This window comes from Manis pentadactyla, chromosome 6, assembly GCF_030020395.1.
Source record: "Manis pentadactyla isolate mManPen7 chromosome 6, mManPen7.hap1, whole genome shotgun sequence".
NCBI lineage: Eukaryota > Metazoa > Chordata > Mammalia > Pholidota > Manidae > Manis > Manis pentadactyla.
In genome coordinates this window covers 23052647-23071231 of record NC_080024.1, presented here as the reverse complement: position 1 = coordinate 23071231, position 18585 = coordinate 23052647, and the positions used below count along the sequence as shown (strand labels likewise).

Sequence of the window (18585 nt, the reverse complement as noted above, 5' to 3'; positions counted from 1 at the left end):
TGAAACTAGAGATATATATGCTTGGGTTAGTACAAAGCTTATATGAAATTCTGGAAATGCTACTTAGACACCAACAACTACTTTTTAATAGAAACAAATTTCCTGCTCCAAGTAGAAACTCTGGTTCTCCTTATTTTTTTCTTTCCCAAATCTGTTCATTCTATTAATCTATTTTTTTTACTTCAAAATGGTTCCTTAAAAAGTAGAACATCCAACAGTATAAACCATAGGGTTCAAAGAACTATATGTTTTCATATTCCTAAAGATTAAAAATTGACTAATTTCTGATCATTATATTATATTCTGTTACCCTCTAAGAGCTTAAAATTATAAAATACATAATAAAGGCATATTTATATTACTTATTCTACAGACTATCACTTACAATATCCATGATATTTCTTTGTTCAGTTAGTGAAATCTAGTTCTATGTATAGCGAAGAAAATAAACAGAAAAACAAAAGTTCTTAGATTGCCCTTTAAATTTTTCTCATATTTTTCTGACTTTATAGACTATTTACCCTATTTCTCTTCCCTGATTTATAATTCAGCTGAGTCAGTTTTGCTTTCTATAACATCGTTGAGTTTCTCAGTATTTCTAACTAAATCTACAGATCATATGCCATCAAAATTTCATTTTCATGATGAGTAACAAAATCTATCTGAAAATAATCAAGACAATTTAGAAGCTTGCAATTAAATTTTAACAATTAATTGATATATCCCCTTGAAGTGGCTGTTCTAGTATACCCTGTAAGTGTTCCCTTCTTGAAACAACAATGCAAAAGAGGGGAAAAAAAAAAAACATGTTAAGTTCTTTGTAGGCACTCTCATTCTAGGAGTTAGATAACTTTTACTATTTACTTTTGATAAACATAATTAAACATAATGATTATTAAAAAGTTTCAACACAGAATTCATAGACCCAGAGCTCTGTCAACCAAGCAGTAGAATATGGAAACACTTTCATTCCCTGTATCAATCCTAATATGACAGTCATTTTAAAAACAGATACCATGAGCTTCATAATGTTTTGAGGTGGTTTGTTTTCTGAGGTTTACCAATTTGAGACACATTTATTACTTCTAAAGAACTTAAAAATCAGTTTTTAACTACTTACCTAAGTACAGAATTATTAAAATTATCATAGTTTTCTAAAAAATAATTCACTATCCACTAGTTCAGTGTTTTAGTATTTGAAACAGTTTTGTCTTGATTTACACAAAAGAGTGCTCCTGAGAAGAAGTATTATTGAAAACAAAATCGAATATATTCTAGGGCTGCTGTTACTTAAATATACATCTTATTAATTCTTGTATAAATAACAAATTCTTAGTTGTACAAAAGACCACATCCTCATGTTACTTTGTCAAAGTCCCTTTTAAGTTCAGATTTTCCAAACTTCTTTCAGTTAAATCCAAACTTAAGAAACTGAAGGCATTAAGCTCTACTAGTCTGTTTAACAGCATAAGGATAAATGAGAGCCAAAATATATTTGTAAAAGGACTGGTTGCCTCTGGGTGACTTCATATCTATATATGCATTTGCATTTATGTGCAGTGACTTACATAAGTACCCATAATTTCCTGTGAGTCTATTTTAATAATTCGTAGGTTTTCAAACATGGATGTATTTTCTTTTCTAAAGGTATCAGTCTTATTATTATAATATAGAATACATTATATAATATAGAATGCTTTATTCTATAAATTTCCAAAGTGACAGAAAAGAGGCAAAAAATGAAATTGCTAACTGAAGTGTCCAATTCTTATCTGATTGGTTCTCTGATTTTCCTGGTCCCCAACCTAACAGTTTTCTTCTTGCCTAAAGATCAAAAAAAGACAGACTTGCTAGATGCCATGTACTACACTGTGACAGAATCTTTTCAATCTTAGGGCAACAGTGACTGGTCTGAACTCAGCGTGTCAGTCATGATGACACTGCTACTCTTGTTACTTTCCTGGGTGTCCCTGGGTATCTTTTATCTTCTGCCCACAGTCACCATCCCTGACAGGAGAGGAGCATAGCCATCAGGTACAAGCAAGCTGGTTTGTCTTTATGCACTGTGGCACCACTGTCCACTCACATAGAAGAGAAGAAAAAGACAGAGTCACCTTACCCGCAGAAAGGAGAGGTCCCGGTTGTGCTCAATGCTGGTGATCTCCAGGTTGCCCATGACGACCTCACAGTTCTCATAGTATTTGCGTAAGGCTCGATACTGCTGCTCCAGGTCAGAGAGAGAGCTCAGCTTATTCTCTGTTCCTGCACACACTGCCAAGACAAGAAGATACACAGGGAGTTACGTAACCTTTATACGACATACACTATGAAAATATCTCCCTCAGCTGTGTTCCACAACACTCCACTCATATTAATTCCCTGAATTAAAGTTTTCTGAATGGCACTAAGACCCATACCCACACACTGATAAATGTTTCATTTTTATTTTTTCCAGCTTTACTGAGATATAATTGACATGCAACATTGCATAAGTTTACATGTAGATTTGACACATGTATATATTACAAAATGATTACCATCATAGCATTAACTAACACCTCCTTCACATCACATAATCACATTTTCTTTTTGTGGTAAAAACATCTAAGATCCACTCTGTTAGCAACTTTCAAGTATGTAATACAGTATTGTTAATTATAGCCACTCTATGGTACATGAGATCCCCAGAATTTATCATTTTATGAATATAAGTTTGTATCCTTTGACCAACATCTCCCCATTCCCCAACCACTCCTAGCCCCTGGTCACCTCATTCTATTCTCTATTTCTATGAGCTTGGCTTTTCTAGATACCACATGTAACTGGTAGCATAGCTTTATATTCCTAAACTGATATGCTAACCACAGAGAGTAAGAAGGTATGGATTCTATTAGAAACACATAGGAGATAAACTTAATCACATTTGTGGTGAGCATATAATGCATGTAAATACATTTAACTTCAATTAATCTAGATTTTCTTTAGGATATAATTTAATCTATTTTCTAACAGGGTGAGTCTACATATCTAAATAAATCAAAAGATGATAAAAGTAACTTATTTTTAAAAATATTTTTCTATTGCAAAACAAGCTGCTCTTATTGAATAAATGTTTTACATGATTAAAACTTATACCTTTCAGCCCTCAAAAATACTACCTTTTGAAATACAAAATTTTAAATACAAATGTTAAGAACTTAGATTGAAATATTTATAAACATAGACTACAAATGGAATGCACAGCAAAATATAAACTTACTGCTATCAACTGGGTCATCACTCTATATATTCATTAGTATTCTGAAGTATAATGGACTGATAATAAATTATGTCAGTCTGCCATCTTTGGGGGGGGTATATTCTTGAAAATGTACATATGTGAGCTTGTAAGTATATACATATGTTTCTAATCTGTGTTTGTATTGAAACCTTTCCTATCTTCCAGAACTCAGAGTTTACTTATTCCTTCTCATGGTTTGTATACCCACATGTACAAAATTACCATTTAATGCACCAACTCTAATCTTCAACTGACTGAAAAACTGTAGTATGAATCTTATAATAAGAGTATGGAAAGTTGAAAAAAAGTACGGAAATTTGGATGATGAGTGAATTCTCTTTGAGTAACTTACATAATGTACACCAATTTAAAGCAAGATATAAAATATAAACTTTGAAAACACTAGGAACAGAGCTTAGTAATAAAGCCATATAAACACCTGTGTATTATGCACTCAGAAATGACAAAGAACTCATGATGCATGATGTGGTGTTCAAGGGAATAGGTTTTGGTACATTCTCTTAGGATATATTCTCTTAGGACCCCTCATCAACTATTTTTGCCTATTGACAAATCAAAAATAACAAAAATCTGAATCTAAAAGTCTTGAAGAATAATGTAGACCTTTAACTATAATGGAAGCTCATTACAAAAACAAAACAAAACACAGTTTTCCCTGGATTTCCAAAGTTCATCAAACAGTATATTTTCTAGAAATATTCTTTCATAAGTGGAATTGTGTCCCTGTAAAATGTATATTGAAGCCCTAAACCCTGGTACCTGTGAATGTGACCTTGTTTGGACATAGGTCTTTATAGATGTAATCAAGTTAAGATGAAGACATTAGGGTAGACACTAATCCAATCTGATCCATGTCCTTCTAAGAAGAGGAAAACACCACGTGAGTACAAGGACACACAGGGAGAAAGCCATGTGACCACAGAGGCAAAGAAGGTAGTGATGAAGCTGCAAGCCAAAGAATGCCAGGAACTGATGGTCACATCCAAAAGCTAGGAAGAGTCAAGGAAAGACTCTATGCAGAGCCTCAGGGGGAGCTTGACCCCTCTGACACTTTGATTTTGGAGTTTAAGCCTCCAGAAGTAAAACAAAAGAGTGAATTTCTGTTGTTTTAAGCCACCTACTTTTTGGTACTTTGTTACAGCAGCCCTGGAAAAACAATACATAATCTTCAGACTATTTCTGAAATCTAATAAAGAAATGTTAAAAATCACTTCCTCTCTCAAGGGTCCTATTGACTTACCACTTCCAAGTTACTCTCCTCCCCCCCTTGTCCCTTCTAAGTACCAAGTCCATCATGCACCATGCTGGCATTCATTTGTTGCCTTTGAAAATGCAATTTTTGTAGAATAAGATGGAGGGAGACTTCCAGAATCCTCAGTATCCATTCTCTTCTTTCATAATAATAAATGGCACAACTTTTAGCTGGGCATATGGCCACCCCAAATAAACATTACATTTCACTGTTCCCCATAGAGGTAAGCTTGACAAAGGGCTAAGTTCTGACACGTTTTATGACACCTTCTCAGAACCTTCTTTAAAACATGGTTGAAGCTTACTTTGCTTCCTTTCTTCTCCATGCCTTCCACCAATCTGCTGCCTGCAACAGATATTGGATGGCTAAACCTTGAGTCACCATTTTGGAACATAAGAATGGGGGACATGCCCTAGATACTGGTTGAGACATTAGCTAAAAGGAACCAGGGTTTTCAAACAACTGAGGTTTTACATTGTCATTGACATCAAGATAATGATGAATTTTGGTACTAATTGTATAATATTACACATCATGAGGGACAAAACTCTAGTTTAGTTATATGCTTTTGACCTTAAATAATTTTAACTTTTCTGCTTGGTTGTTTGACTAAGTTAGTGCAGTTACTAATGAAATCACTCAGATCATCTGAACATTATACCGGTTCTGTAGAAGGTTCACTTACTATTAAAACTAACAAACACAAAGGAAAAATGAATTTCTACTGACAAGTACAATGTTATTCAATAATATTCAATAGGGCAGTAAGAAGCAATTGATTCATGTACATGATCCATATCAGTCAAAATCAAAGCACAAGTTTTTTTTCCCCAACATACTGTGGAGACTCTTTAGGAAACACCTTTAATCCATGATTTTATTTTATTGATGCTAGCAAATTTATAGCAAAATCTTAATAAACTTGTAAAAACATCTGTTGAAAAAAGGTCCTATTTGGGTTTACAAAATAGAGATTTCAATTATTTTAAGTTCCAGTGGTGGCAAGCTTATATTTTAGTATAACTACTGATGGGTTAATTAAACATTTATTAATAAACTTGCTGCACTACTTCTAAAATACATGAAGTGCCACATTGCAATTTATGTACAACTCATGTTGTACAAGTTTCTTTCCACTGGAAATAAAACCTGTACCTTAATACCAATATATAAAAACCAGTGAACAGATATTTAAATGAAAACACTTCTAAAATACTTAGTATATTCTGACCTTTTCTATAGAAGCTTAAACAAGGTGGAGGAGAAGCATCTATTAATACAACTGTAGTAACTATTTTTGTATATTTTGCAAGAAGTTATTATTTAATAATATTCATTTAGTTGCTCTAAAAACAATTTTAACAGGTATTCAGAAAATTACCCTCAATTCAAAAAAGTTTCCATTGTTCAGTAAGTGATCACCTCTGTTTTGCATATACAATATGAAAACAAAATTGGAATATGCTCAGGAATATTTTTCAGCAACTAAAAAAATCCTCCGAAAAACAGAGAATCTGATTAATCACACTATTCTATTCTCCAAACATTCTGCTCTTGGAGTTTTCATTACACACAGTTCAACTGAGGAAATATTTTTGTCTCAGTGAGACTTTCCTATAGATTTATATTTGATTCAAACTACTATCCATAATCAGTAATATATTCCTCATAATTTTTATCGTGAAAGACAGACTTGATTTTAAAAGAACTTGTTTGGATAGATGCATAAAAATCATCTGTATTTTTGTTCATAAAGCCTTCACTGAATGTGTTGCAACTTCTATTTGTCAATTGATTTTACAATCAAGCAATAAATACAAAACAATTCTTAAACCATCCAGTTTTATTGATTTCACAAAGCTGTTCATCAAACAGAATTGAAAAATCTTCTTCATCAGCCAGAACAAGTTTAAAAACTGTGGCCTCCTTACCAACATTATTATGAACTGCTTAAACTATAAGCTTATAATAGTTCAAGCTTCAAAAACCCTGAATTTACATGTGCTCCCTAGAGTTTTCGTTTCCCTTGTAACTTCAGCAGTAAAGCTATGTGAGGCCTTACTAAAATCACCAATTATTCTATTTGGTATTGATTCTGTTACAAATGAAGCTATACTTGCAAACATGGGCTTTTTATTCTTCTTGCTTTAAGATTTATATCCAACAGTGAATGAACTACATAATCCTCATTCAGTAAAAAATCATGAATATAATTAAATTTGTGGCAATATAAAAGGTAAATTAACAAAATTATTCATTTGCTTCATGGGGACAATGCATTAGAAGCAAAATGAAGAAACCCTAACAATGTTCATGTTAATACTAACAATAACTACCTCCAGGCTTGTTATAACTGTGGCAACCAGCACTCCATTTTGCTTACACATAAAGACAGCAAGAAGGAAGAAAAAGAAAACAAAACTAAATCAAAGTTTTGTCTTTCAAACCAAATGTCTATGTAAGATATGAATTAAGAAATGAATAATTATTTACATAGCATCTACCACTAACCTAGTATAATGGAAAAGTATACATTGATTAAAATGTCCAAGGTATTTTGTAAGGGATCATGTGGCTATAAAAGACACACAGGGATGAAAGCAGCGAGCTGTATGCATATAAGCTGTGTGTTTATTGCATGTGCATAATTCAGGGACTGTATGCACAAAGAAAAAAAAAGAGAAAAATTGGTAACCTGAGAAAAATTCTTCAATTTTTTTGATTTAACACTAAGAAGTATTTTGTCCTTTCAGAAATAGAAACATAATAAATATGCTTTAGTTTAATGCATTTTGAAAGGCATTCAAAAATCTGAAACTATAGTAAACCTCAAAATATAAAATATTTAAAGAACATTTAAAAAGTAGCAAACATTTTCAGTGATTGTTATTGAATGCTGTTACAGTTACATGGAGATTACAAGTTCTGGCAACTTTATCCAGAATATCAAAATATGTCCTGTGGGGGTGCGTATTTGCCTCTTCCACTACTGTAGTCATTGAATCCAAGCCACATTACCTCTCGTCTGGACTTTGACAGTTGCCTCCTAACTGTTTTTCTGGTTTCCCTTCATTTAATTTCCCTTCAAATTAATGTGCCCCCATTAATTTGTTCTCCACACAGAGGCTAGAACAATCATTTTAAAAGCATAAATTATTCATGTCACTCCCCTATTGAAAACATGCCTTGGCTTCCAATCACACTGATCATAAAGTCCAAAATTCTCACAAGAACCTGTATTCAGGTCTTGCTCCAATGTCATTTTCAAGGAAGCCTTCTCTGACCTCCTTATCTCCAATAGGTACCAGGTTCCTAACCTTCACACTCTGTCTTCTTTGCCTTCCTTATTTTTGTTTTATGCTCTCTGAAACTACATTAGACATTTGCTTGTTTACTTGTTTATTATTTGTCTCTACATTAGAATGCAAGCTCTCCAGGAGGCAGGCCCTTGGTCTCCTCAACACCTAGAAGAGCAGGCACATGGTAGACTCTCAGTCAGTATTTACTGAATAAATGAATGGACTTTGAAGTCACTGAGAACCATAACTAAGCCAGAATCAGAGAGGCTGGTTTTTCCATTAATAAAAGCTAAACAAACTTGGGCAAGTCACTTCATCACTTGGAGTCTCCATTTTTCATATTAACAAAGTGGGCTTTTGTGCTGATTGTTCCTAACAGTAAACCCAGTTTAAAAGTTAAGAACACTAGGCCTAGAGCCAGATTTCTAGCATTAAAATGAAGCTCAATCACCAGCCTACAATGTAATTTGGGCAAGTTACTTACATTTTCTGTCATTCTATTTCCTCATCTGTAAGTAGACAGAATAACAACCACCGTCTGATAGCACTGCTGTGAAGATTAAATGAGTTGATACATGTAACTTGGTTTGGAAGATGTCTGACTCATTGACAGAGCTCAATGTTAGCTGTGGTCATTTATTTAAATATATAGTGTATAGTATGTGTATATTATACAATGTACTGAGTCAAATTAAAATGTAAGACTTGCATGGTGACATACTGAAATCAGTCTGATATAAAGGAATTAGCATTGGGTAAGGAAAATGGAGGTCAGGACTCCATCAGTCCAACACTTCTAGCGGTGTAAACTTGGAAAATTATTTTCATTGGGTCCAATTTTCTCTTCACAAATAGAACATCTTTATGTTTCCTTTCAGCTCAAAAACTCTGTGATTGAATTTATTTCTAAAATACTTATTTAAAACCTACTCTACACTATGTAATAGGCTGCATTCAACGAATGCCCTTAAGGAGGTTACACTATAGCAGCTTCTTGTAAACTTGTAAGTTAATCATACACTTATAAATGACTCAGTGATCCCATTTGTAGGCATTCCCCCAGAAAAATGATAAACTATGTTCACATAAAAATGTGTACACAGATGTTTATAGAAGCTATTCAAATTCACCAAAAGTTGGAAATGATTCAGATGTTTTTCAATGGGTAAATGAAAAACTGTCATATACCCATTCCATGAATATCTATTGAGAATAAAAATGAATAGATTATTGATATATCAATATGAAAAATTCTCAGAGGCATTACACTGACTAAAAGAAGCCAGGCTTAATCATATATCCCATATGATTCCATTGATACAACATTTTGGAAAAACACAAAATCACAATGGTGGAGAACAGATCACTGGTGACAATGGAGTTGGTGTATAGGGGGAGTGAGGGTTTGACTAAAAGGTCATAAAGGAAATTTGGGAGATGGCAGAACTATTCTGTAAACTGATTATGATGGCAATTACATAGATCTATGCAGTTAAAACTCAAGAGAACTGTACACCAAAAAACTCTATTTTACTGTACATAAATTAAAACACATACTCAAGTCAGCCTGTATTTTCCAATGTCATGTGTTTTAGAGTCCAGCTTTACTAGGATTTTTATTTTAGACTGGAATGTTGAATCTTAACAAGTACTTTTTGCTGTTTTTTAGGTTCTTTTTAACTTACTAAAGTGAATTACTAATGAATTCCAAATATTGAACCATTCTTGTATTCCTGGAATGAACACACTTAGTGATCATGCATTATCTCACTAATATTCTTCTGCTTTATTGCTCTTATTTTATTTTTACTTCATTTTTCTAATATTAAAAAATGCCTACCAATATTTTTAAATGATTTTTATCAGATGCCATAGTGCCTAAAATTATAAATAATGTAAATAGATATGTATTTCAGAAATTTTACATTCTGTATAATTGATTGTAAAGATATTAAAAACACCAAAATAGGAAATATGTTTTGAAATTTACATTGTATAGATCTGAAAATAAAGTATTTTTCAATGTAAAAATCAGTATCCTTAAAAAAAAAATAAGTAACCCTCTAGTATGTTCTCTGAATCTTCATTTTCTACCACTGTTTTACTGAATCTCTAAGTAACAAAACAAGGGATCTTCTGGAATTAACAACACTTTCCAAATGATACTTGAGCCAAATGAAGAGGACATTTGGCATTGGAGACCTTCCCTAATAGAGTTGTAGCTAAAAAAGACAGGCATTCTATAGCGGGTACTGATGAAAGGCAAGTGCATGGATTATATATACTGTTATGAGCTGATCCATTTAAAATTAAATTGAATCTGTATTTTAACTCTTTTGTTTATTTACAGTAGTCTCTAAATACCCTCAAAAATTCTTAAACTGCTTAATTATATTACAAGGGCAAACAGCCTTGTTATTGGAAACTACCAAAAAATGATCATGACAAAAATTGTACATGATTGTCTCCTGTTTATGAATGATATGCTCTGTGAGGAGTTTAATCTATACTTGCCAATATAATAGCTTATTTTTGTAATATTCCATTTTTTTCCATTTTCCATTTCAAAGATTAGCTTAGTAAAATTAAAATAATTACAAATTATTTTAATCATTATATGGATCATCAAAAACTGACTTGTAACTGCTTGTAATTTTTAGTCCCTGTTCTTTATTGTTTTCCTGAGTTCAAATATTTTGTTCCATTTTTCTTAAATTATATCTCATAAAATCCCTATGTTGAAAGCTGAAAAAAACATAATAGAAAGACTTCACAGATTCAGAAATTTCTGTCACCTATGCTTGCATAAATAATCCCCTTACCATTATCTTGCCACAATTTCCCCCATCCCACCTTTGTATCATTCTTCCCACCTCCTCTCACTCCCACACACAAAGAGTCCTTATTTACTTTGTAGTATTTTGTTTTCTGTGAAAGTGCTAGATCCTTAACTTTAATGTAGGTACTGGACTTGACAAGCAATTAAAGCAAACAATTTCCACTCATCAAGGCTTGCCAAATTAGTCATCTGCCATCTGCCCCATCATCTGGCTCTCCTTGAGGTCTTGCTGTGAATCTGGATGCACTCTCTCAGATTAAGAGGGACAGTGCAAACCTCCATGCTGGTGAAATGCCAGTGGGAGCTAAGTGTGTAAACATTAGCAACCATCTTTCTTCCCTAGATTATCATGTCTTCAACCATTCCCTTGTGTGTAATAAAAACAAGCCTGCTTGTGATGCTTTATCACTGTGAGACCTTTGTCATTCACTGTAATTAAAGCAGCATTTGTGGGATTTTTTTTCCTGTGAAAAGTATTTCAAAGAAGGAATCAGACTAAATGTTCCTAATATGACGCTATGCTCACATATCGAGGCTGTTTCCTAAAGCAGTGATAAAGATGTACATTGAAAAACAGACTACTACCTTTCTATTGCACTGGTTGCTGAATGAAACTTTATTTTTTGTTTTCCCCATTAGCAAATGTTTACTTGGCTGATAACATGCAATAGGTGTTTTCTAGGGACATTCAATCAAGCTATATCAGTAGCTGGCAAAATTGAGAAATCACAAGAGTGAAACTGCTCCCTTTTAGAGTACTCTTCCCTTAAGGGACTCTCCAACTCAGGGCTGCTCTAGGGCAATCAGTGTCTTTGCAAAAACATGTAAAATGCCACTCTTCTGAAATAACTCCATGCCAGGGCACAGGGCTTGGCCTTTGGAATGTGGGCTGCCTTTTATTCCCATGTGTACCTTGGTCCACATGCCCATTTGCAGTGATGAACCCACGTAACTGTAAACAGAAGCCCTAGTCCATTCCATCATTTGGGTCATCCATCCAAACCTGCTCACTCCACATAAAGTTTTCTCTAAAAATGTAACCATCACTTTATATCATAATAAAAGTGTGCTAATGTTAGACATGGGATGAGAGGAAGAGGTGCAGCAAACATTTTTGACAGTTGACCCTTTACACTACCTTCAGATAATCTACATGTAAAGACTAATCTGAGATCACCTTCTAACAAAATTCTTAGAAGTTTTAGAAGTCAGTTCCTAGTCACATGACCTTCTTGCATAACAAAGCACCCACCTGATGCTGCTATAGACTACATTTTAAAAAGTCATATTATAATTTATTTTAAATGTTTTTCGTATAAACCAAAGTCTATTGTTCTAGAAACCTGATTATATAATCTCCAGTAGACTGGGTCCTCTAAAAAAGATTCAGGTAAACAGTGAATAGTTATTTTTACAATATAATAAATTTCCAGTACTAATTGTAATTAGGGTTTCATAAGGAGATAACCATCACTAGGGCAATATCTGGCCCTCAATTTATTTTGTCACTCATTTATTCAACAAATGCTAATTGTGCAACCACAATATATGGAGCATTGGGCTAAATGTGAAAGGAACAATAAATAAATAAGGTTTTTTATTCAATTTTAGAACATTTACATTCTGGTAGAAATTTTATCTGTAATATTTTCAGATATTATAATAGTATAAAATTTAGCTAAGGTCCTATTAAAGATAATGTGTTTTTTTTCTGATTTTGATTCACCATCAGTAAATAAGATTCACAAAGTAAAAAATACATCTTATTCATAATAAAATATGAAGCAGAAAAGAATATATATATGCAATAATTTGTATTACAAAAAGTGGATATCACTTGTGAGAAGTAATTTTCAGGGAGGTCTTTCTCTGTAAAGGTAGTAAGTGATGTTATCAAAATATTCAGTAGTATCTACATCTAAAGAACTACCACACCTCACAAACATTATCCAGTTATCCAAGTTCATTCATATCTCTTTCTAGGTCCTCTGTCACTTGTCAAAAAGGACAGAGAGAAATTGCTCTGACACAGGGTACACACAAGCTCCCATTCTAGATGATTTAATAACTCTATGAAAACATTGTGTTGCTGTTGTTTTAGAATTTTCTTTCATTTTGCTTAAATCGGAAATATGATATTGAAGTTTTGAAATATTAACCAAGAAATTCCACTTGCTCATATCACTAGCAACTTTTTCTATTCATTTCACAATCTTATAGGGTTAGTCCAATCTATATGAACAGTCACTTCATTTGGAATGTTTTCCCATCAAAGTTTCACCAATCTTAGGATTTAAAGATACAATATCCTTCAAGATCCTATTTTCATTTATTTTGGGTAAATATTGAAAAGGGGATTGCTGGATCATAGAGTAGTTCTGTTTTTAATTTGTTGAGATATTGTCATCTGTTTTCTGCAACAGAACATAGTGTGGTGGTTATCAGGGGCTGGGGTGGGGGAAATGGTGAGATGTTGATCAAAAGGCAGAAATTTCCAGTTATAAGATAAACAAGTTTTGGGGAACCTAATGTACAGCACAGTGATAGTAAGAATATCATATAATATATTTGAAAATTACTAAGAAAGTGGATCTTAAATGTTCTCACCACAAAAAAGAAATGGTAATTATGTGACATGATAGAGGTGTTAGCTAAAGCTATGATGGTAATCATTTTGCAATACATAAGTCTGTAAAATTAACATGTTATATATCTTAAACTTACATACTATATCAATTATATGTCAATAAAGCTGGAAAAATAAAATTCAATTATGTAAAACAAAAAATATGATATCCTACTTGGAGCCTTTATTATAATAGAGCAGCAAGTAACAAAATCTTTAAGATTAATCATAAAACTCCAACTTTTTAATGGAATCTGCATAATTCAATATGATACATAAAGAGCCAAGGTGATATTTAACATTATTTTTATTATTGGACATGACCTCAAAAATGTCTGGCATTTAAGAGAAAATACATATGTGTGTGTGTATGTGTGTGTGTGTGTGTATGTATATATAGAGTTATGATAGTTGCTAGATAGTGATGACACACATTTGAACTTCTTTTTCTTTACTGTGGTTTTGCAAAAAGTGTTAAGGCACTGATACCAAAAGAATAAATGCCATAATTTATTTTGTCTAAGACAATTTATTAACATATGTTTCAAAAATATTATTCAACACTAAGGCATAGGAGTTCTCTGGCATCAGATTCAATTTTAAAAGTCCTGTATAACCTATGATTTCCTTTCTCTATATAAAATGAGAATACTAGTTAGAAAAAAAATACTTGAATCATAGATTTAAAATCATTTAACACTTGTATTGTCATTTCTAGTTTAATGTGATTCTTTGAGAATCTGAGCAAATAAATGTAATTTATCTATATTGTAAAAGTTTTTAAATATATATGTGTATATATATATATATTTATATTGTGTGGCTGACAAGGTTAACATATGCAAAAACATTTTCTAGAAGGCAAATAAAAATTTTAAACTAAATCACTATTTACCTAGAAATACAGGTGGATGGAAATATATACTATTTTTAATCTTGCTGTAGCACAGCACCAATCTGATCAAATTTTTAAATTGGAAGTATACCTTTTATGAACATGATTCATTTTTAATTCCTGACACAAAACAATATACACATTATCATTTAATCCATATAGCAAACATAGGAAACTGAGACTCAGAAAGTAATATAACCAGAAATTAACTAGTGGAAGAGCCAGAAGTCAAAAGCAGATCCAATTCCTTGAGTAGTTCTCATTCAAAAGCATAGTACTAGTTAGTTGATGTATGCCAATACTTGTCTTGAATTATGTGTGTTCAGCAGTAGCATATTTTAATCAAATAACAACGCCTATAAACAAGTTGAAATGTTTATAGGCTGAGGACACATTGTCTTTTATAAATTTAGAATTACAGAGTTATGCTATTAATAGTTACACCTAATATTAGAAGTCCTTGGTAGGTGCTATAAGTGACAGTCATTAGACTTTAATAACATAAAGGAATTTTTAAAGCAGTAAAATCTCAGCAAGTACAAATCAGTTTTATAAATGAAGAAACTTGGTTCCCTTATTTCCTTCCTCTGTGATTCATTCTGTTCTCATCTTCTATTCCACATTGGATAAAGAAAATAGTTACAAAGATAATCATGTTTCTAAGAAAAGCAATTTATAGAGTTACAAATGAGCCTCGATCAAGTGAGTACACGGAGAAAGAAGGCTCCAACAATTTAATTTTTTAATATAAAATATTTTCCTTTCTTTTCTTTCCTTCTTTTTCTCAATAGCTGGAAAAGTATTTCTAGAAGGTTTATCCATCCCAATGCCTCCAACCTTTTTCAATTCCCAATCTCCCTATCTCAATAAACAGTGCCACTTTCACCCAGTCACTCAGGAAGAAATCTAGTCAGCCAACTCCTCTCGTAAGCCACTACTCTGAGTGTCACACAGATCAACCTTCAGAATATCCGTGGGTTCCACCTGATGTTCCAACTGCCCCACCTGACTATCTCTGTTGCAAGTCACCACAGCCTCTGTCTGAATATTACAGTAGATTCCCATCTGATGTTCCTGCTCTTCTTTCTTTCAGTGTCTACTCTAAATCAGATATAAAATATTTTATATATCTTAACCCTCACATCTGATCATTTATCTTCATTGTTCAAGTATATTCAGTGGTTTCTCATGTCAATCAGAATGAAATAAGTCCTTATTTTGATCTTCAAGGCCCCGATGCAATTTGAATCCCTGCTACATTTCTTATATCATATCCCATAACATTTCACTTCCTCACTAAGACCTAACATAGGGCTATCTTGCTTATCTTCAATCATTTCTATAGAAGTTTATAAATACTTGTTATCAGCCTACAAACTTGTGAACCAGTACCACACAGGCACTACACTTGGTACCACTTATCACTACTTGCCATATTAAATCTTTATTTAGAATGTAAGCTCTATTAGAGCAGAGATTCTGTTTTGTTCACTGCTGTTTATAGTATTTACAAGCACGTGACCCATAGTAGGCAACCAATAAATATTTAATGAATGGATGGTGGATGGGTGGATGTTGAAGTTTTGGAATTCTGTCTATAATTCCCAGCTTACATATAACCTAGATGTTATTTCTGATAATCAGAATATTAGAGCCACAAAGATCTTCAGAGATTACCAAGTCCAGTTTATACATACAGATGAGAAAACAGAGACCAATATAAGTTAAAGTGTTCAACACAGTTCAAACGGGGAAAAACTGAAGAGGCCCCTTCATTCAGAGCTATGTCCACATGGCACAGTGCCTCCGGTTACACAGAAGACCCCCAAGCATAATGCTCTGCAGCCAGCAGGAAAACTATATCATGAAGTTTGTCATGGACGCTTAAGAACATTTGGCTAAACAGTACTCGTCAATCACATAACTGGAAAACAGATTCAAGGTCTTGATTTTTTTTCCCAAATCCTGGTTAAATGTAGCTTGTGAAAAGAAAAATTTGTTTTTTTAAAGACTCTGTTTAACAAAAGCATACATCACATCTACAGAAACTAACCAATATTACATGATAAACATAATATTCAAAAGTTTTAATCAAATTATATATTTCAAGTCATGTTTGTAAGGTGCTACTGAAGCTTGCCTCATAAAAGAACCCCATTAAGATCATTCTAAAAACAAATAATCTTTCTGTAATGGAAATAATCACCTCTTAATTGAACTGTTTTGTAAATTCTGACTTCAAAGAGCATGTTTGTTCTAATATATGCACACCTGCAGTTATGCCTAACAATTTTATGACAGTTCAGTGTCAGTGGATTAGAATATTAAATTATTGCTATAGCTATTATTATTGTTAGTAACATTTATAAAGTGTGTAATTTACAAAGCAGTTTTATTCATATTAACTTTCTTGATACTAAATTATTTAAGAGATGTTTATAGGAACCAGAATTATTAGGTTAACTGACAGGAATTCAAACATTGGGCAGCCTGGAAAATATGAACTTCTAAGAGATATTCTGAAAATTTTTATCTAAAAATAAGGCTATAAAAATTTCCACAAATACTAGATATCTTTACCTTGCTGCTGTTAAGTGGCTCACAGAGAAGGAATACAAGAGATGGGTTAAGTAAAACTGAGTAGATTATAGTTTTTTTATATCTATGGAAAAAGTATGGGTGAATAATAATCTTCAAATAACTCCATTACAAGCCTGTGTTCCTCCTGTTTGCACTTTGTCAGATAGCAGTTAATTAGATAAAGGAAAATTAACTAGAAATAGATCAGGGATAGAAAATGGATTTGACCACCAGTGTGACTCTGGTTTATTTAAAGAGGTCGCTTAGAGGATTCTGTTGGATGCATGCAAATTGTGTTTTTCCAAATTGTGATTTTGCTTTGCATATGAATTCTTGAATACGTTTCACTACTATTTGTAAATATATGGTTTTCTTCTTTGAAGGTTATGTTAAATATTACAAATTATTCATTGCCTGTTGAATCAAACCCTCATTGTCTGCTTGGTAGTCAAGATTTCTCCATGAGTTGAGATTGTGCTGCAATACCCATTCAACCTTAAGCCAAAATTGTTTTCTACAAATAACTTTCCAAAATAATCAAAAGATAGCTTTCTTCATCCATTATTCAACTCACCCATAACTGGTCCTTTTTATTTATTTATTTTTACTTCATTCTTTTCACTTCACCATGAATACTCCCAAAGTCTTTGACAAAATTCATACCCATCATTACCTCTAAAATCTATGAGGTAATGAACCATTAAAATCTGAACCATTCAATTTACATTTCCTTAAAATTTATATACAAATATTTGTTTTCATTGCAAGGTTATTTTATCTTCATTTTCCAGGATATGTACCTTAACTGTCCCCTAGATGATGAGCTAGCTCACAGAGACCTGAGATTCTGTGTCCTGCTATTTCTAGTTAAAGAGACTAGATATAATACAGGTATCACACAAAAAGTAGCATGAAGGTTTGTAGATTTAAACCTAGACTAATTTACTATGCCCTAGACAGAGCCTGTAGTAATAACAGAAGAGGCAAATAATAAAAAGTAAGACATTGGACTTAATGCACTTTAAATCCAGAATATCATTTCTAGACTTAGTATTTATCTTGAATTACTTAACAATTGATATCTCACATTTACATACCACTTTTGTGGAATTAAAAAAACAGACCTTTCTTTCTACCTGAACTCTTCAGCCTTTTATAAATCTAAGGCTATTTGGTTCTTGTAAGCATATATCAAGACTCTTTGAGCGCTTCTAGAAAAACATGTGAGTACACTGTCTATGTATACTGATTTTTAAAATTGTGGTCACAGGAAAAAAAATCCATTTGGAATATCAGACACTAGAAGTTTTATTAGAAAGTTTTCTCAAGCCACAGTCCTTTGACTCATAAAGTTTGAGTGGTATTTTTATTTCCCAGACATAGCTAGACTAGTGATTGCATAACTACTATTCATTCATCTGCTATTAGTCTCCTTTTACCTCGTGATTATACTGCCATATTCTTCCATGAAGAGTATTTTGGCACAAATTGCTATAAATTTCAGGGCTGTCTGGTATAAAATTAATCTTGCAGTATCAAAGTGTATCACATGCCATCCTAGAATTGCCTTCCCTTTATAAGGGCTAGAGATAAGGCGGGCAAATGTTGTTTACAAAGGACTCTGAGGGCTCCTCTATGTGCTATATAGGCTTCCTATGATAAAGCAAAAACATAGCCATGTTAACATCAGTTACCCAGTCCACTTACTCTGCAGCTTGCTACCTAAGGCAGCTGACACTTGAAACTCAAGAGCCAAGTGTGCAAGCTTGGCTGTGCCAGTGAGCCTGGAGCCA

At 32.9% G+C, this 18585-nt stretch overlaps 1 protein-coding gene across 5 annotated transcripts in view; it reads right to left on the bottom strand.

The window, feature by feature from the left end:
- The window catches only part of ERBB4 (erb-b2 receptor tyrosine kinase 4), a 1101636-nt gene that overhangs the window by 684332 nt on the left and 398719 nt on the right, over positions 1 to 18585 (bottom strand). For all 5 annotated transcript variants that reach the window (XM_057503587.1, XM_036926862.2, XM_036926865.2 and 2 more), the window contains exon 2: positions 2120 to 2271. In XM_057503587.1, coding sequence (XP_057359570.1) covers positions 2120 to 2271 — 152 coding nt within the window. The remainder of the gene's footprint in view (positions 1 to 2119; positions 2272 to 18585) is intronic.